We start from the raw sequence: 22302 nt of genomic DNA on the forward strand, positions 1-22302 counted from the left end.
CTGGCGGAAAGCGAGAGTACTGAAAAAAAGTTAAACGTTTCTAAGCTTTACCACTGTAATATAAAACCTGAACTTCCTTTGATCGAAGCGTGATAATGCGTTTATAAAAACTGGGGCGTGTTCCATTGAAGAGTTTGTATTGAGCATCTCTTTTCACGGCAATTGTGTACCGACAATGTACGGATTAGTCGAGGATTATCGATCCCTTACATTGTTATGTAGTAGATTGAGAGATTTAAAATCGGAATTATTTATTTTTTTTAATTATATTTTTAAACTGCCAGTAACATACTGTGAAATTGTACTTTGTATTCAAACATATCATTGTCTTTGTCTTTTTAAAGAGAGTGAAAGAGATGCAATATCTTACATTATCAACTGTAGAGAAAATAAGAAGCCTAATTGGTTAAAAGTACGGATTTCCGATCAGGTCGAGAGTTCGAATCCCGTTCGACTATTATCGTAAAAATATTATCATCTTAATGATGGTTTTATAAATATTTCAATTTTCCTACCAAACATTTAATTGGAATAAATATAAAACTTCTGCTAACTAGAGTTAAGTTTGGATAAATTATAACCGACTGTTAACTCGTTGTTCAAACGAGTAACCTTACTATATTACTAATTTTATAAATGCGAATGGATGGACTTGGAAGTTTGAAAGTAGCGCCAGTGATAGAGAAATTGAGGAGTAAAAGATTAGCGTGGTTTGGACATGTTATGAGGAGGAATGATGATGATATAAGCAAAACAGTAATGAGATTGAATGTGGATGGCTACAAAGGTAGAGGAAGACCAAAAAAAGTATGGAATGGAAGGGGGTAGATTCGGATATGACGACTGAAAGAGATGTATGGAGTAGTACATACTGTGCCGAACCTCAATAGAGATGAGGGCAGGTTGTCGATGGATATTTGTTACGATGTATTTCCAATACTGTGGCATGGATCTTGCTTAAACTTGGCATAGATGTAGAACATAGTCTGGAAGAACACATAGGCTACTATTTTTTTTATTAGCGGCTGGTGTTGCCATGTTATTTATAAATATTTATGATTAAGAAATATTCAAAGCGTAGTGGAAAGCCGGCTTAAGCTCTATGATGTACCGTTTATTTTATGATTACCCATAAAGTCAGTCTATGTAAATTAAATCGCTACGGCTACTAGTTATATTAAAATTTACATTTAAACAGTTAACTTTAAAGTTTATTTTATAACTTCAAACTGGAAGAGGTTCACAATCTTACTAATATTATAAACTAACTGTCGCCCGCGACTCCGTCCGCGTGGTTATATAAAAAAACTTAATTAGTGTAGCCCACCCATCCGCATAAACATTCGCATTTATAATATTAGTAAGTTAAATGAAAAGGAGCATTTTCAAGACATAAATTCTAAAAAAAAAAGAATTAATAGTATCTTTTGTCCGTCTCCTGGCTCTAAGCTACCTCCTCACTAATTTTCAGGCATATCGGTAAAGCCGTTCTTGAGTTATAAATAGTGTAACTAACACGACTTTCTTTTATATATATAGATGCGAATGTTTAGATGGATGGATGTTTGAAGGTATCTCTAGAATGCCTGAACGGATCTCAATGAAATTTGGAATACATATAGAACATAGTCTAGAAGAACACATAGGCTACTATTTTTTTTTAATTCTCCACGGACAAGTCGCGGGCGACAGCTACTTTGTCTATATTTTTTCTAAGACTAGACTATCTTTATTACAAAAGTCTTTAAACGTAATTGAGTTTGTTAAAGGCATATTATCCTATTTGATAATATTTGCTTAAGATTAACTATAATTGATGTTTTGTAAATCGTCTTTAAAATAATAAATATATTTCTTAATTAATGTTTAAGTGCGACTAATTTAAATAGACTTTAATTTACTTACCGAACATCAGTGCCTGTATCAGGTCTTGGCCTTTTTGCCTGTAACAAAATAGACATTAAATTAATACATTTATCTTATTAGTAATATAAACGTTTAGATCAGTCGTTCCCAAACTTATTTTGTCTACTGCCCACTTTGAGAATATTTTTTTAGCGCCCCTCATATTTTCACATATTTAAAAACCACTATAACTTCAAATTAAATTAATTAATTATTGTGACCCTATATATGTATATTAACGGAGAATTCTAAACGAAACTTTTACTATAACCCGCAACTTGAAACCTGCAGCGCCCACAAGGGGGCGTTATCGCACACTTTGGGAAAGACTGGTTTAGATGGATGTTAATAAGGCATAGATGTAGAACATAGTGTGGAAGAACATAGGCTTCTTAATACCTAGTAAACAGCGTATATAATGTGGAGCGTCGGTGGCTCAGTGGTCAAGCACTTGACTTGCAATCTGCAGCTCCTGGGTTCGAATCCCGCCATGTACCAATGTGTTTTTTCGATTTCCGATTTACATATGTACATTTATCCGACATTCTTACGGTAAAGGAAAACATCGTGATGCTGCACATATCCGAGAAGAAATTCAAAGATATGTGTGAAGTCAACCCGCACTTGGTCAGCGTGGTTGACTATGGCCTAATTACCCTTAACTTAGGGTAGGCTCCGAGACCCTCGGTGTGGACGTATAGTGAGCTGATGACGATGATGAAGAATGTACATCAAAAGCCATAATGTAAGGGTAAAAAAAATCAAAAAATTACGTAAATATTTCTGAATATTTTTTTCAACAGATAATTAGTAATTAACGCCCTTTCTTATAACTAGCTGTCGCTTGAGACTCCGTCTGCGCGGAATTAAAAAAAAACATAATGAGTAGCCTATGTGTTCTTCCAGACTATGTTCTATATCTATGCCAAATTTCATCAAGATCCATGCAACAGTTCTGAAGATACCATCTCACAAACGTCCATCAAAACATTCGTATTTATAATATTAGTAAGATTATGAATTTCTTTCAGCTCGAGATGCCAATATTCTGCGATCTCTGTCTACCTTTTTACATTATAATGTCGTGATATTATATTTGTTACAACGCTGTGTACTAAGACAACATAACTTATAACATCTCGCTGTGATAACGATTTAATATTACCATTTGCATTCACAATTGCGTGAATTTTCATACATAAAATAGATATTTGACATTTTTGATTGTTCGTATATTATATTTAATATGTTAGTTGCCAGTACTTTAATAAATAATGAGGGAATAAAACGCGACAGTTATGTGCTAAGAAGGTTTCAATCCACGTTGTCTCTGGATAGGTTAGCAATCTTAAAAATTGGACTATTTTTAAGTCATTAGGAATTCTCACGCGTAAGCTCTTCTATTTATCGTTCGATGTTTGACTGATTTGTTTGATCAAGCTATCATCTGGTTTAAAAAAAAGAAGCAGTGCGTAGTCAAATGAAACCAGTGTCATCATCATTAGCTCACTATACGTCCCCACCGAGGGCCTCGGAGCCTACTCTAAGGTAAGGGGGATTAGGCCATAGTCAATCACGCTGGCCTAGTGCGGGTTGGTTGACTTTACACATATCTTTGAATATCTTCTCAGATATGTGCAGCATCACGATGTTTTCCTTCACCGTAAGAACGTCGGATAAATGTATATATGTAAATCGAAAAACAGTACATGGCGGGATTCGAACCCAGGACCTGCAGATTGCAAGTCAAGTGCTTGGACTCCTGAGCCACCGGCTCTCTCTAGCCAGCTCTCAAACCAGTGTCATAACTTGAAAAATATTCGTGCATTCCTAACACCCTGGTCACGCTATACATACCAAATGAGAATGTCAACAAACTTTAACCCATGTTAAAATTTTAACAATCCCAATTTTTCCAAACTAACAACAAGATTTAAGATAACTTAAGGTTATAAATAATAAAACTCTTAAACGTCGCGTCTTCTTGATCAAGATTATAACAAGAACATTAATAAAATCAAGCCGTATTTATTTAACAACCTTTTGGGGGCGCCACTGTGTCTCATTTGATATACGGACTTTTTTAATCTGTGATATGATAACAGAATCTATTCTCTTTATTTTATGTATCATTTTAACTTTCAATCTTAAATTCTTCTAATTAAATGTTTTCACGTCTTATCTACTTTTATAGGAGAGTTTGTTTAACTTGTAGATTAATTTGTATCGTAAATTTTGTACTGCTTTAAAAATTACGTTTAGTTTTATAGTAATAGGTGATAGCAAATTGTCTATATAGAAATTACGTTTGTCAAGTTTTTTGTAAAAAAATACATTGAAAAAGAAAAAAAAACAGTAAATAGAAATTAAAAAAATAAATAATCTATGGTACTAAAGAGCAATCAAATCGTTCCAAGTATTGTTGGGCAGTTTGTCTTTAGTGGTTATTATGGGGCTGGCGAGGTCTGGATGTACCAGGCGTTCATAAGTCAAGGGTGGGGTGGGTGTGAGAAAGGGCATAAATCACTTGCGGGTCCCGCGAGGCGAGCGAGGTGTGAGGCCGATCTCGCGATAGCGCGCATTAATTTATACGCTTTACGCGGCGACAACGCGCTCGAGCGCTTTGGGATCATTTGTTATACGGCGTGTTCTAAAACACTTAAACTTCGAATAAAAAGAATTTTATATTTTTTTTTATTTTAAGCACACGTTATTCTTTTGTTATACTTTTTTCTGCAAATAAAAATAGCAGCTTTCATCTTTGACTTCAAATGTTTTCGTGTCATATGAGATAATTAGCAAGGATTTATATCTCACAGAATATTAATCTATTACTCCTTCACTTAAATTAATTTATCTTTGACATTTTTCTATTATACGAAACGAAATGAGTCATTATGACGCATCTTTTCATTCCATTGCCGGGTGATTTTTAAAACACCCTGTATACTAAACAAGAGCCGGTACAAAACTGTTATTTATTTATACGTAATTCGTTTATTGTTTTATCTGTGTTAATATTTACGATCAGGGACTGCGGCCCGTCGCCCGTCGCCCGTCGCCCGCAGTTCCCGCTCCCGACTAAATAAATTATCGAATTTATCGTCCGCCATATTTGTTTTGTTATCGTTGATAATTCCAAAGGTAATTGTAACTTTGGGGACAATGTTTTTTTTTAAAACGTGACAAGACGTAGTGGCCAGTGTCATTATAAAGTCCTAAACTGTCTTGAAAAAGAAAAAACCTTGAAAAAAAAAAACTAGTTAAAAAAAAACTAGTTTAACAATCGTGCGTGTATTCATAGGTGTATAGAAGTCTCTAAGCTATGAAGTTTTTCTTGTGACAAACGAAAATGGCCATCGAAATTACCTTTGCGTATATTCGTAACAAATCGCTTAAGCAGCATTAAATGACAGGGCAAATAGAAAATTACTATTCGTCTCTACCCATTCTATTTCCTATTCCCATAGTTTTATTTAAAAAAGCGTGGGAAGGGGAAGAGAACTAGTATTGTCCTCCAGCACGTACCAGGAGAGCATATTCGACGAGAGATGTTAGTCTCCACCGCTTATTCGATTATATTCTTAGTTAAGTTACGAGAATAATGTTCTTTATACTAAATAAATTGTCACCAACAATAAAACAATAACAAATTAAATTAAAAAGTAAACATTCTCAATAAACGTTTTGTTTAAATAAAAGGCGCGAAAGAGGTACAGCGCCACCCAGCGATGGCCGCAATAAAAACAATTTGTTCGCTACGAGAACGCAATGCGATACGATTTATTATACGCGATATAGCCAAAGAATTAAATTCGCTTCCCACTAAGTATTGTATCAAACTGCAACCATCTTCTTCTACTTCTAGCTCTACAGCCCTCTGTGAGCCTTGCCTTGGTCCAGCAACTTTTTCCACCTCGGTCTATCACTGGCCACGGACTTCCAATTTGATATGCCAACTTTTTGCGTCTTTAAACTGCAACCATAAGAGCTATTAAGTACGTATAGACCGACAAAGTTATTTACCTGATGGCAAAGTCAAATTAAATAATGACAGCTCACTAGCGCCATTCTTTCAATGTCAAAAAAAAGTAACAAGATCCTTCTTGTATTATTGACGTCAAATGAAATTTCACTAAAGTGGATAGGTAATAAACTCTTTCGAATGTACATCTCGATAGCGCATCGCGATTTATTACGCGAGATGTACGCGATAGTCCAGTTTACTTACCTTATCAATGGTTTTGTATTTCTCAGTTTTATAACGTCAAAGTTGTATAAAAACTTTGACAGTGGTAGAGCTTGCTTTAACATCTTCGCACGGATTAGCCTCGCCCGGTATACCACGACCACACAGAAGACAGGCGTCAAGTAGAAGCAATTCTAACTACAGTCTGCTAAGTGTGCGTCCCGGTGATATAGATCCCCGGTTATAACGAAAAGATGGGAACTGAAAGTAGATTTTCAGGTTGAGGATGCATGGGAAGGGAAAATATTATGTGCATCCCCTGCTCCGTCGATTAAAGTTAGTCAACGCATATGCAATTGCGTATGTCTATGGGTAACGGTCGCTTCGCTATTTCAGCGAATACAGCTGGCCGCTCGATTGCCATCTTATGATATAAAAAAAATCTATTTTTTAATCGCATCCTTGCAATAAGACCCGTCAGATAAACTTCAGCCAGTGTCATATTCGTCGCAACTTAAATGATCAACGATTTGTAAACGAACTCCTCGGTGTTATGACCGCCTGGTATCAGTTGCTAACGACGCACTGTCCCGTAGGTACCAGGTTACGAGACTTTAATGGGCCCCTAAAGATTAACGTATGAATGGGGTAACATGAGATCCGACGTACCACTAGGAGAACATAAACATACATGCGAGTGCTTGTTGGTATTTCGTATGGACGATAAAATTTAGGTGTTGTTTTATGTGTTCCATATTTGAAATTATTTGACAAGACAAATGAAGATTGTTTTTTTTTTAAATGGAATGTTTAAATTAAGACAAAAGTCGTGTTCAAATTCAGTTCTATTTATTTTTTTAAGCTTACAAAGTTTTCGCTTACGTAAAATTTAAAACGTATCCTCGTAATTTAGCATAGTATGATAATCATTATAGCAAGAGTAATAAGACAGTAATTAATAATAATAATCGATTTTATATTAGATTAAGGGAAAATCTAGATTAAATTAAAATGTGCAAAATAAAAAAAGCTTGTGCCGAAACTAGAAAAAAAAATTGGCAGAATACCAAGAACCTTTGTCATGCCAACACCATGCAGAAAAAAACAACAAAGTACGAAATTTTTATGTAATTTGAACATTGTGCAGTGCATTTTTATAAATATTTGTGAATATTAAGTGCTTTTATTATAATTTAATCTGACCTTCGGCTCGTTGTGGTCCAGGCTGCAGCGCGGGGATGTACCGCCGAGGTAACTGCACGGCATTAAAGTCACCATTTTCACTCACTCGATATTGACACTGACAGTTCTATGCGCGGGAAACTGTTTCCGATCGGCCATATTGTTATTGTTTCATTTTTGAACGCAATAAATTGTCTATTGATGGCCAGTTCGATTTATAATCCATATTTTAGTTTATCTAGAAATTGTTTATGTACAAGTTTTTTGGTTGTTAATAGGATTTATAGCCCATAGTAATGTTGTCTAGAAAGTTATTTAGCTGTTATTTTTGAAATTTAAATTAATCAAGTAAAGTTTATGTTAACAGTGGTAGAGCCCGCTTTAACATCTTCGCACGAATTGTCCCGGCTCGCCCGGTGAAATACCACGACCACACAGAAGACATGCGTTAAGTGGAAGCTATTCCGCGTTTCGTCTGATGAATGTGCGTCCAGGAGGCCTAATTTAGTCCTCTTTCCCTTCCCACCCTTTTTCTTATAAGGAAAGGATTTGAAGTGGAAGTGGACTTTCCGGATGAGAGGATGCATAGGAAGGGAAAATATTTTCTTTCCGTGCATCCTCTCTTTCGTCGATTAAAGACAACGCATATGCAATTGCGTACGTCTATGGGCAACGGTCACTTCGCTATTTCCGCGATTTCAGGTGGCCGCTCGCTCGTTTGCCACCTAGATCCTTATCTATTTTCACACCAATGCATAGCGACATCGGTGGCTGATAGAGGTTAGTCATCGCCATGTGAATGATAAAAAAAAAACAAAAGAGGAATATACGCATTTGACAATAGGGTCACCATGATGGCTCTTAAACAATTAAGGACAAAAATATAACGATTTAAAACTCAAAAACTTTTTGTATGATTCATAATTAATTATTATTAAACGTCTTAATGCGTTTTTTGTAAAATGTTTCTCAATTTTTTTCTTACGATGATAAAATATTTTTTAAATTTAATAGTCGAAATTAGACAGAGAATTTATGTTTAATGAATAATATGTATATTAATTATTTTAAATCTTAAAATAATTAACATACAGCTTTGATACGGTTTTCTAATTGTTTTTTTTCTTAACAAGCATGGTGTCTGTAGCGGGGACCACCCACAAGCTTCTTTCATAAACTAACGTCGAACTAAGATCGTGTTCATCAAACTTGTCAAATCGACTTTGACGTAATCGAGAATATGTTTTTTTTTTAAACTTTTTATACAGTCTAACCGGCCAGCTTCTGTGCTTTTAACATAAATTTAAAAATTAAATTTCGTATATTACGATCGTAAAATTAATTACATAGACCTTGCCACTCCTGTCTGTCTTAATAACGGTTGGATTATATATCAAATAACTAGCTGTCGCCCGCGACACCGTTCGCGTGGAAAAAAAAATAGTAAACTGTGTTCTTCCAGACTATACACACTAGATTGAGAAATACAATCTTACTAATATAAATGCGAATGTTTAGATGGATGGAAGAAGACACTAATTATTATTTTGTTTAATTCCTCAAGGATGAAGCCGCAGGTGACAGTTTGTTTATAAATCAAGCATTTGTTTATTACTTTTTAAACTTTTCAAATACCACAGATAAAGGCGTGGTTTTTTAGGCTACAGGGGGTACAGTACAATAGCTAAGACGTCGTGAGGTGCAGGTGAACGCCTTTGAAAAACTAACCATAGACGGATCTATAATATCTATGGATGTATAATATTAATGCAAATAACACAAGTTTTCTTTTAAAATAGCTGTTAATATTTAATTCATCTTAATAAAATTGTTTTTAAGCAGTCTTTAAGTATAATTTTGAAGCACTAACTGCGGAATTGTTACTAAGCGGTCATTAAGGGTCCCGTTAATGTAGATTTCAGTTATCATGCGTATAAGAAACCAAGCACACACATGCATTTTGTCATAAAGCGTACTCAGGAGTACATAGTTAAACCCTGCTTCCACTAAGCACCTATGACTGTACCGTGCATCTAATCGCCAAAAGGAAATTAGCTTGAACTGTTTATAATCCACTAAGAATAGGATATTTATCAAGTTATCGTGGGTTTCTAAGTCCAAAATTATCCGTTTGTAACAAATTGTTGTCTGTGTTTTGTCAAATACATGGATGAGATTTTGATGTCAGAAACCCACGGTTACACTTTCGAATAACCTCCATGTGGTATTCGTGTTAAAAATGTAAAAATAACTTTAAATTTTAAATATAACTCGTAATAATTTAATTACAAAAAAAAAATCACGTTCAGAAAAGCATGTCAAATTTATTTTTAACATAATATTATTCCGTTTATTTTATAATTGCCTTAACATCTTGATAAGCTTAGTCTTGTACAGAATGTCACCGTCTTTATGTTTGGTCGTTGTGAAATTTTAAAAAAAAACTCGCCTTTCCCATACTCTCGCAACGGGGGGCAAACCCTTCGAAATACCAACAAACTTATTATATCATCGATAAAATTTCACTTTTAACCTATACCTAAGGAAATAAGGTTTAAATTCCAATGTAATTTAATTATATGAATGTAAATACAAGTTGGTATAACACGGCCTATAACCTATAAGGTACAGAATTTAATGAGCATTAAAATCTCTTTGATTATTTATTTAACAGGTGACTTCTTGTCTCTTGATGGAAGAAAATCAAGTTCATTTGATGTGATGGTAAAAGTAAGTTTCTATTGCCGTATACGTAGAAGACGATAGAATGTGGTTCATAATGCCAAACGATATTATTGTAAGAAAATCTCGTACAAATCGAGAAAAAACAATTTTAAATCAACCTAAAAATAAAACAATAAGAAATTTGAATATAAAAATTAAAATGTACACTAGATTAAAAAGATAATGTTGACACTAAACAATATTTATCTTTCTCAAAAAATAAAAATAAATTACACGTTAATTTTGACTAAAAATATCACAAAAACAGCCGCGGAAATATTTCAATAAAAGACACACACATTTAATTTAAATTAAGAATAAAATGCACGCAATATGTGAACGGCCAGTAAGGATGTCACATCGACTCGCAGAATCGATTATACCATCGTATTTACGATTAAATTAAAATCAATTCGATTTTAGCTGCCACTATATAAAGTACAATTTTAATTCCGATACAAAAATGTCAGAATTACTTTTTTTTATAAATTAAATTTGAATTTCGAACAATCACTGTCTGGATACACACAGAACACTGTCTGGATGCACAAATAAACTACTTATTAAGTTTTTTTTTAATTTAGCGCTGACGGAGTCACGGGCGACTGCTAGTGTATAATAGATTACGTTGACAAGAAAGATATGAGTAGATTAAACTTTAATTATTGCTAATTACTAATTTACATGCTGGCACAACCCTTTTGCGTCAGTTTTATACATAAAATATTTTTTCTATTAATGTTTTAAAGACATATTTTTATAACATCACTAGATGGCGTTATTTCAAAAGTGCAATTTAATCCATAGTTTTTAAGACATTAAAATTAATAGAGTTATAAAAGCGTGTTAAAATTGATGTAATCCATTGTGGTAACATGAATTTCGTTGTATATCAGTAACGTGAGAAAGAATTTAACATAATCAGCTAGTAAACTAAACAGGCCACAAGCGAGTCGACTCACCCGGCGAATGGTCAACAAAACGGCGCGATAACATCGACAACTCGCTGCGATACGAATAAATTAATCGATTTTAATCGGAGACAGCTTCAACCAAATTACTTGTAATCGAATTGAAGTTTTTTTTTAATTCGCATTCTATTATATTAGCGTTGGCAATATTTTTGTTGTTTTTATGTAAGATTGTTTTTTTTTAACATCTCAGTAGTAAATTAATACCCACTTTGAGACTACTGAATAGATTTAACACCTTTTTGTCTATAAAATATGATAAATACAAAATAGAAAATATTACGATTGATAAATTTGTGCGTTAGGGCGTTAGTTCTACTTTAGATTTAATAATGAAATTAACACTAAGATAACGCTAAAGTACCTAAAATAACTCTGAGTACGACTATTACATTGTGGTTTAACCGCAAGATTAAGATGATTTTGGTTCCCAAGCAATTTAGAGAAATAAAAAACTATCTATGAAAATCATACTCGTGTTACCAGGACCGCATAACCGCAAATCACTTACCGTATTCGATTAGTCATCGCATAGCAATTTATCAATTGTGCGACCAAGTTCTTATTAAAGTTCCACTATTTCGTACCAGGCGTTGGACTGTCAAAGTAATATGCGGTTTTCTAATGATTACCTTTGACAGATATTAATTTTAATGGCCTTAAACAATTCCACTACTAAACATTGGTTTGTAAGGTCCAAAATCTCTGTTAAAACATATCGCTATCCCTGTCATTATCTTTAATAAAAAGGAGATAACAATATGTTTTCAATGAACATTATGGTCTCAAAAACCCACAGTAAATATTAGTTTTGTAAAACAAATGACCAACATACGATAAATTGATTCAAACCCAGTCGAAATGTTTTTAAAGTTATGTTTCAATTTAAGTATTTCTTCCCAAATTTATGTGTCCCTTGTATTGTGAATTTGCTATATTTTTTTTAATTTCAACAATTTTCTCCAACGAAAAAATAAAAACCATGTTTTTTTTAATTTAGTGCTATTTTCGTGTTTAAAAAAATGATACAAAATAAAAAAAACAATGATTAATTAAAATTTATATTTTTAGTACAATTATTAATTTCGTACCAGGGCATCATAAATGAGGAAGAGCTAGCACAATGTCACAATGAATGTTTGTTAAGTAATTCACGAAGAATGATTTTAATTCACTAAATCAACGTTTATTCGATTGTTAATTTTGAATGGTAAAAATAATTGGAATTAACTTCATTCATATAAATTGTGTCAAAACTGTGTCATATGTCATCGTAAGTTTCCACTATCGTGTAAGAAAAGTGTAGAAAAATATTGTTATCGCATTTTATTGAACGAAAATGAAAGAGATGACAATATTTTTGTATTTTTGTTTCTGCAATATTAAAAATATTAATATTAATAAAAATATTAATATGTAAAATATAATTTTACATTGCTTTGAAAAATATTCTACCAGGATTGCATAAAACTTCATAAGTATATGAATTATATCATCAATTATTTTGTTAACGGTCGTTCGTCAATTTCCGTTGTTTACAATTTTAGTGCCAACATAACAAAAACGTTGTCGATTATTCGAATTGTTGTCCCCAATGTTATGACCTTATGACCTTGGCAGTGGTTTGTACGCGTTTGTTGGTTAATTTGGCGCCATTTGGAAAAAAATTAAATTACAAAATAATTGCATTTTTCTTTATTATATTTTTGCTTAATTAAAATATTTTATATATTTAATATAACTATGTTTATATTCAGTTTTAATTCCCATGTTTTTATTTAAATTTAATGTAAAGAACAACGTAACATGGATTATAAAAATAAAAGCAATAAAAAAATAATTTATGTATTTATTTATTATTTTAACTTATTAATAAAATATTAAATTAAGAAATTAATCTTGGAGATCTTTTTCCCATAATTATTTAAATATTTAAATCCGTTCTGCTACTTTTAAACTTAAATCCAATTTAATATTTTAATTTATAGATCTATTAAAATATTAATTTTAGATTTGCGGTTAGAAGTAAAATTGTTATTAATAATTATTCAATATTAGACGTATTTTTATATCCACCACATGCGGTCTTCTTGTTAATATTAAATATAATTCGTTAATAAATGCAACATTAAAATATTAATTTCAATTTTATGATTCTTAATTAATTAAATTAAATATTTGCTACTAACGTAACTAAGAGATTAAAACGCGACGGGCGTTTTTTTCCTACGATTTACACATACTTCTCAAACATAACATCCAAATAAGTATATATAATTTTTAAATTAAAAATAGAACAAAAAAAATTAAACCTGGCAACCAATAAAAAATAAAACCAGTTGTAGGCCACTTAATAAAAAATACCATAGACAATGCCGCCAAAATTCGGCAAACGAATGGAAACAGCTGCGCGAATTGGAACAAGGAACATCCGCGGTATCCTATCTCCCTCTCGCCCCGCCCATAAGCCACGCCCCTTCCGCCCAAATCACTATTGAATTCCGAACAATCATCTATTATCTGTGATTCTCAAACTTTATTAAGTCGATCCTTCAATCATAGATTACTTTTTTAAAGACGTATGTCTTACGCTTATCACGAAATAGCGACTTGACCTCTGCTAATAGACATAGCGTTCCCTACCTTTTATGGAAGGGGGAGGATAAACAGGAAAAAGATAATCCATTTTCCAATACCAGTTAACATATTTTCTTTATTAGTAAATAGTGGAAAGGGAATGAAGAATAAATCCTTGGACACACTCATGAGGCTAAACGCTTCGCACTTACGGCGTGTCTTCTTTGTGGTCGTACACCGGGCGCGTGTACAAAGTAAAAAAAAGTCTTTTCAGTTGGCAAACTGAAATCTTACTTATTTATATTGTAAATGTTTAGTTGTATGGATGTTTGTTAGAAGGTATCTCCAGAATGGTTCAACGGATCTTGATAAAATTTGGCACCGATGTAGAATTAGTCTGGAAGAAGACATAGACCACAGAGATTTTTCTTAATTCCGCGCGGACGCAGTCGCAGTCGACACTATGTATAATATTAGTAAGATTCGCTGAAGTTGTACTTATCTTACGTCATGTTAATTTCTTTGCTGACAGCCCTATCTTTGTGATGTTGATATTTCTAGATATCTAGCTATAGACATGTTATGCACTCCTGGTGGTCTGCACTGATGTCACCTATGTGCCGGCGCGTCTGCAATGCGTGCATGTTTGTACGACCATTTCGGATTACAAAGGTAACCCGGCGCGAATCATATTCGGCGAACGTCGGCAACTAATGTAGGCCACTGCATTACCTTTTATGATATCCTGGTTGTACTAAATTTTTATTATTATAAATTAATTAGATTTTCGTATTTTATGTAAACTAGCTGTCGCCCGTGACTCCATCCGCGTGGATATATAAAAAAAACTTAATTAGTGTAGTCTATGTGTTCTTTCAGACTATGTTCTATACGTATGCCAAATTTAGTCGAGATCCGTTCAGCAGTTCTGGAGATATCTTAAAACACCCATCCATCCATCCACATCACATCCATCTAAACATTCGCATTTATTTTTAACAGTGGTAAAGCCCGCTGTAACATCTTCGCCCGGTGAAATACCACGACCACACAGAAGACAGGCGTGAAGTGGAAGCAATTCCGCGTTTCGTCTGATTAGTGTGCGTCCCGGAGGCCTCATTCAGTCCTCTTTCCCTTGCCACCATTTTTCTTAAGGAAAGTAAGGGAAGTGGAAGTGGACTTTCCGGATGAGAAGATGCACGGGAAGGTAAGATATTATCTTTCTGTGCATCCTCTCCTCCGTCGATAATAGGGCATGGGGCTATGGGCAACGGTCACTTCGGTCATTTGCCACTTTATGATATAAAAAAAATATTAAAAAAAAACAACCTTTCCTATTAACACACATCGTATAATATGAACCGTATAATATCCATGTTCTTCGTTTGTACGTCCACTTTTATATTCAAGTCAGAAAAAGCGAGAGAATGTTTTATAGTGACGTATTATGATGCATCTAATTTTAATAAAATCCTAATACAAATTTAATCTAGTCGAAAATAAAATCTTGATAAGGCATTACAAATCTTTTAAAAAAAGTTGTCGATCCCCCGAATGCGTCAGATGTAAGATAAAAGTAGCGTTGAAAGGAACCCCGATTCTTATCTTTTGGGGCGACTCTTACACATTTTTGGGAGCCTGGTACATTGTATGAATAACAAATTATTGTTACACACCCTGCTTTAAACAGTTGATACTAGGAAATCATAAACTTTAACGGACACACTGGTCTCAGAAACCCACGGTTAACTAAATATAGCTATTTTAAAATCATTAAAGGTATAAAATATTGCCAATATAACAGAGTGCTAAGTTTAACGAGAGATTTTGGTTTGAAAAACCCACGGTAAATTGGAACATGCTTTTTTTAACGAACATACGTGTTTACTTTAGACTGTTTGGTGGTGAATATAACAACCAAATTTATTTATAATCCAAATTCGCAAGTCAGACCACCCACCGTGAGGAACGCTACTGGTCAGAACAGGGAAGTATTTTAGGGGTTATAAACAATAAAAGTATTAGGACCACAGAGATATTAACTGCCTACACTTAACATTTTTTTTATATCATAATGTGGCAAACGAGCGAGCGGCCACCTGAAATCGCTGAAATAGCGAAGTGACCGTTGCCCATAGACATACGCAATTGCATACGCGTTGCCTTTAATCGACAGAGGAGAGGATGCACAGAAAGAAAATATTTTCCCTTTCCATGCATCCTCTCATCCGGAAAGTCTACTTCCACTTCCCATCCTATCCTTCTAAGAAAAAGGGTGGGAAGGGAAAGATGACTAAATTAAGTCTCCGGGACGCACACTCATTGCACTTCACGCCTGTCTTCTGTGTGGAGAGCGTCTGTAGGTTTTCTTTTAGTTACTTGACTATTTTTAATTAACACACAACAATGTATTATTTTAAAAACGTAAACAAAATTATATCTCAAGTGGTGAGTTCCGCAAACCAATACTTAATTAGTTGACACATAAAATATTGTCTTGAACAAAACAATCTTTTAAAACAAACAAAAGCGTTAAGAGAGTTCTTTATTTCTTATATGATACGAAAATAATATCTTGTTAACTAAAAACTCAAAAGCCTGAGTTTATTTTTACGTAAACAGAATTTTACACACCAACTCCTCGTATTAACAAACCTAGGTATTGCCCGCATCTCCGTCCGCGCGGAATTAAAAAACGGCCTCAAAGATCTCGCTGAATTTTGGCATAGATGTAGAACATAGTACGCGCGGACGTAATGGTTTGCGACAGCTACTCCTGTTATATAACATTGATTCCGAAGTCACTCCCGAATAAAATAAAAACATCACTTCCAGTTTGACTTTACATCGTTGCTCATCGAACGGATGTGTATTCAACTTGGTATTTACAATCATTTATTTCGTGAGCAATCACTGTAAACATTATATTCAAACTGACAGTTCCGTTCAGTGTTGCCAACCTATGATATATTACCGAAAATTTAGTAATTTACAACTGACAAGCACTCCGAGAAACACTTATATGGTCAAATTTTAGTTCTCTGCCGACGTATAGCAAGGAGAATTACATGATTTTGTGCATCCCATCTGTCGATTACAAGTATGGTACGCTTCTTCAAATGCCTATGTCCATGAGCAACGGATACTTCGCTGTTTCAGCGAATTTATGTTGCAGCGTGCTAAGTTGACACAGTTTTAAAAAAGTATTATAGGTTTTTAAGGGTAGAAATCATTTAATTCTACTGTAATGCGAATGTTTGGATGGATGTTTGTTTGAAGGTGTCTCCAGAACGACTTAACGGATCTCGCTGTAATTTGGCATATATGTAAAAGATAATCTTGAAGAACACATAGGCTACTTATTAATTTTGTTTTTAATTGCGTGCAGGCGGAGTTGCGGGCGACAGCTATATAAAATCCTCATCCAGGATTACTTTTGTCAAATTCCCATGACATTAAGTTGCCGTTCTATGTAGTTAAAGTTTGATTATTTAGGTCGGAAATTGAGCCGATGAAAGAGAAACGCTCGAGCGCACGTATATTTTACAATTTAAGGGAAATTGTTAAATCATTCAAGACATAAGATGTATTCAAAAAGTAGCATATATTTTGTGACAATTTTAATAATTAGTAAAAAGTTATAATTATTTTTAACATAGTATTAAAATGGACAGTCAAATAAGTATTCCAGTACATGTGCGTTTAAACAATAGAAATAAAATTTTTCAAAGCATTTCAGCAAACGTTGAACGCACCCGTTTTTTTTTCTTTTTCGCTTTTTGAATATGGAATTCGTGCTCACAACACCCGCATTGTGCGCGTGCGCCGCTCCGGCACTTCCAAGAATGATTTCGTTGAGCGTTCGAGTGAGACGGAGAGATACTGACTACTAGTGTGCGAGGGAGATAGCAGGTGATATTAATTTTGTTTTTCTTTTCGTTAATCTGTGGCCACATGTGGCGATTGTTCTCGGACCTTATGGTCATTCGCTGCGATGTGTCCCGCTTGTTTATTTTGTCGTGAATAGTGATGCGCATTGAATTTGGAATAATTATCGTAATATTAATAATATCGATGGGTTATTAATAAATGTAATAAGCGAATAGTGTATCGCTATTTATAGGACAGATTAAAAGTTCTTATAACTCTTAAATAAACCTGTTTACTGTTCAATGGGTACAATCTTTCTCAGTATTAGCACTTTCGATATTTTAAGAAAAATGTCTAAAGCATTTTATTTTAATAGGAGCGTAGCTTAATTTAATAATTCGTTTTTTTATTCAATTTTTTATATGATATCAAATTTTATTTAAGTACTTGTTTATTTTCATAAAAATTAATCATTTTATTAAAAAAAAATCAAGACTATTATTTAAGCAACTTAAATTTTATTTCAATTTAAGAAACTAGAAAGCACTTCGACGATATTAATAGAAAAAGAGTTTTTTTTTAATGTTTTTAATATCATAAGGTTGCAAACGAGCGGCCACCTGAAATCGTTGAAATAGCGAAGTGATCGTTGCCCATAGACATACGCAATTGCATATTTGTTGCTTATCTTTAATCGACGGAGGAGAGGATGCACAGTAATAAAATATCTTCCCTTTTCATGGATCCTCTCATCCGGAAGGTCCACTTCCAGTTCCCATCCTTTCCTTATAAGAAAAAGGTTGGGAAGGGAAAGAGGACTAAATTAGGCCTCCGGGACGCACAAAATACATCTATCGACAAACACATGGTACATCACTAGCGATGCACATTTTGGGATATGGTTAGTGAACTTTGTGTGGTGTTGTTTTAATTAATATGCTATTAATAAGATTTTATAATTTAAAGAATTCGATGTTAGATAAACAAATATTAGATGAAGAATTTTTGATACAGAAATATATGTTTTAAAAACAATTTATTACATGAGAAAATCTTTAAATAAAAAGAAATGATTGATTTATTCATGAACATAACGTATAGAGATATGTATAAGTTTGTCATTGTCTGTATGTCTCATTTATGTGATTTCTGCTGCGTAGTAATATTGCGCGTTTTGCAAATTTACTTAACCCTAGCAACCTTTTATTATAATAAATCTTTGTGCATTAATACGATAGTTTATTTCAAAGTTTAATCGCGGGGTCCTGCGACTCTGTCCGCGCGGAATTAAAAAAAAACTTAGTAGTCTATGTGATCTTCCACACTATGTTCTACATCTATGCCTTATTGCAGCGAGATACCATGAAGCAGTTTCTGGATACCTTCTAACAAACATCCATCCATCTAAGCATTCACATTTATGACATACTTGCAGTCGGCCGTGAATACGTCCGGAATTAAAAAATTGACATTAGTAGCTTATGTGTTCTTCCAGACTATGTATAACAAGTATGTATGCAAAATTTCATCGCTTTTCGTTGAGTTACTTTGGAGATAACTTTAAACAAACATCCATCCATCTAAACATTCGCATTTATAATATTATATATTGGTAAAAAGTAAGATAGTAAGAAGAAGTAAGATGTTGGCTTTCGACATGATATATTGGGAAATAAATAACAAAATACTTATACTGGAAGCAGTTTTGTGTAAAACATGCACTTTTTATAAGTAGTGATGTCTATAACAATCATCACCTCTCGCTCACTATGCGTCCCCACTGAGGGGCTCGGATATCCTAAGTAAGAGGTGATTAGGACATAGTCAACCACGCTGGCCAAGTGCGGGTTGACTTCACACATATCTTTTATCGAATTCGAAAGACACATTGGTACATGGCGGTATTCGAACCCAAGACCTGCAGATTGCAAGTCAAGAGCTTGACTCCTGAGCCACCGACGCGCTCCTATATCCTATATCAATCAAGCGTTCAAAATGTCAAAACGAAATTAACTAAAAACTGACAAACTGTATTTTGTTTAGTAATTCATCAAATCAAATGGTTAACTTACTAATCAATTTAAACCAAATTAAAGATGGTTAATTTAAAGGTTAATTCTGAAGACTCTTAGTTAAACAATTAATAGTTAAGTAGTTTAATAAAAAACAATGAAATCATATTGTCGTAGCTAAAGTTATATTTGTAACCATACACCAGCCAGCCGCGGCCTAAATGACGACTTCGACGTTACTTAACCTTATATTAATGAAGTACTCTTTATAGGCACGAGCTTACTAGTGATGTGACAGTGATATCGATATTTTGAAAAACATAAAAATCAAATATTCTTTTTAATTATTTCATGCATTTCGAGGGGTTTTCAATTCGTCTGTTACTTGTTACCTAAAATTTAAATTTTATTATAATAATACATGCAAAAAGACTTTTCTGTTTAAAACTTAATAATTCAAAGTAGTTTTATTTATTTAGGCAACAAAATTATTATTAAATTACAAAGTAGAAGTACGCCTGGTTCCTAAACTAGGTTCTAGACCCGCAGTATAGGAGTCAGGACTCTTTCGTCTTAGTGCTTTAGTTTAGGTAAAAGGTTAGTAACATTGTGAAATTGCAGAATATTTGTTAAATATTTTACTATGTCACAATTTTTTTTATAACAGAAGGGGGCAAACGAGCAGCGGGAACACCGAGGTTCGACGACGCCCATGGACATCAGCAATACCAGAGGAACCGCAGATGTGTAGCCAGTCTTTGAGATGGTGATACTCCCGCTTGTTGAAGTACCCAAGTCGTAGCGGTTTTAAAAATTATTTAAATAGTCTCCTATTATGTTAGTAATCTTAGTCCTGAATTTTACAATTTAATAATACGATAACAAAGTTCTAATTTGGAAATGTTGTCACATTCTTTAAGCTTGTCCCAATAATAACATTATTATGCAAAATAATATAAATTTAGTGATGTACATTTCTTATCGACGGAAACTAAGAACTATAGTACCACTAAATTTTAGTGATGTGAACAGCTTTAAAAATTATCGATAAATTCTCCTCCCTAGACACGCATGGTTGGACTAAGTAATCCCGACGGTTCGCAAAACTATAAGAAATTCTCAGAATGCACGCCTCACTAGCTAGTAAATGAGTACGGCTTTGTTCTTTTTTTTTACAGAGATATTTTCACTATCTCTGTTTAATTATGAGCTCGAAGACAAGAGATGTTTAGCATGGCTCTAATTATTTGCTGTCGGTAGTCTGTGTTTATTCTTCTGTAGTGTCAACTGGTTTAAATCCTTTTTTGTAATGGTGTTAGGTTTTACGTTAGGTGGGATCGTGGTTAAGCGTTTATTCAATACTGGCCGCCTGCGATGCAATTATGAAAAAATAATTAGTAGCGTATATCTGAGAAGAAATTCAAAGATATGTGTGAAGTCAACCAACCCGTACTGGGCCGCTATGGCCTAGGCTCCGAGCTCCTCGGTGGGGACGTATAGTGAGCCGATGATGAATCAGTAGCCTATGTGTTCTTCCAGACTGTTCTATATGTATTCCAAATTTCATAGTACCGTTCGACCGTTCTGGAGATATCTTCTAACTACCATACATCTTTAGCATTTATAATCATCATCATCAACCTGCTCTTATCCCTATTGAGGGTCGGCACAGTATGTACTCCTCCATACATCTATCAGCCGTCATATCCGAGTCTACCCCCTTCTTACGCATATCCTCTTTTACACAGTCATTCCATACTTTTTTGGTCTTCCCCTACCCTTGTAGCCATCCACATTCAATCTCATTACTTTTTTGCTTATATCATCATCATCCCTCCTCATAACATGTCCAAACCACGCTAATCTTTTACTCCTCAATTTCTCGATCACTGGCGCGGCGCTACTTTCAAACTTCCTCTAATATACACATTTTTAACTTTATCCTTCCTTGTCACACCACACATACATCTTAGCATACGCATTTCAGCTACATGCAATCTTCTTTCATCAGAAACCTTGGTGGCCCAACATCTTTGGCATTTATAACATTAGTAAGATTAATGAAACATATTAGTTTTGAACAATAGTTTAATTTCTTTGTACGTAAGTCGAAAAGAAATACGGCGATATTATAGTCTGTAGTTCTGTAGATTTTGAATGAAATCCTACATCTTACTAATATTATAAATGCGAATGTTTGGATGGATGTTTATTTGAATGTATCTCCATAACGGCTGTATGGATCTCGATGAAAATTGGCATAAATGTAGAGCATAGTCTGAAAGAAAACATTGGCTACTAATTAAGTATTTTTTTCAAAACCGCGCGGACGTTATCTCAGGCTACAGCTAGTATAATATATATTCTTAAATAAATGCTAAAATAATTAATCGTTAATAAGTTAAATTAGCATCGTAATAAAACGACATCGGAAAATATAACGATCGTTTTGTTTATAAATTATCAAATCGTATGTTTTAGTTTTTTCCAACGTCGTTTCGGTGAAGTTTCCAAAATATTACGTTGGAATTTTTAACAAACAATCACTAAAAAAGTTCTATACATTATTTGATTAAGACGGGATAATAGAAAATCTATGTGTATTTTAAAGCCAAATACTTTAAAAAAAAATTCTCAGATTTATATTAATAAAGAAAAAACTGATTTAAAAGATGCATTTATTATCCATTTTTTTATTTCACGAAATACATTCAGTTTACGTAAAATAAAGTAGGTTTTTACTGTCGTATTGTCTAAAATCAAAAATTATATTAAGTTTTTGTGAAAATTCACATGGATGTTTGTTAGAAGATATCTCCAGAACGGCTGAATGGATCTCGCTAAAATGTAGCATACATATAGAAGATAGTTT

The 22302-nt window shown here is 33.7% G+C and overlaps 1 protein-coding gene across 2 annotated transcripts in view; it reads right to left on the reverse strand.

The window, feature by feature from the left end:
* Positions 1–22302, reverse strand: part of eya (eya transcriptional coactivator and phosphatase 2) — a 40543-nt gene that overhangs the window by 14345 nt on the left and 3896 nt on the right. Inside the window, exons 2-3 of one of the 2 annotated variants that reach the window (XM_013305915.1) lie at positions 7298–7514; positions 1906–1943 (exon numbers count right to left, since the gene is read on the reverse strand). In XM_013305915.1, coding sequence (XP_013161369.1) covers positions 1906–1943; positions 7298–7372 — 113 coding nt within the window. In that variant the 5' untranslated portion in view covers positions 7373–7514. The remainder of the gene's footprint in view (positions 1–1905; positions 1944–7297; positions 7515–22302) is intronic. The other variant, XM_013305919.1, reaches the window with a different exon arrangement.

The sequence above is a fragment of the Papilio xuthus genome, unplaced genomic scaffold (assembly GCF_000836235.2).
Source record: "Papilio xuthus unplaced genomic scaffold, Pxut_1.1 DF829758.1, whole genome shotgun sequence".
Lineage (NCBI taxonomy): Eukaryota > Metazoa > Arthropoda > Insecta > Lepidoptera > Papilionidae > Papilio > Papilio xuthus.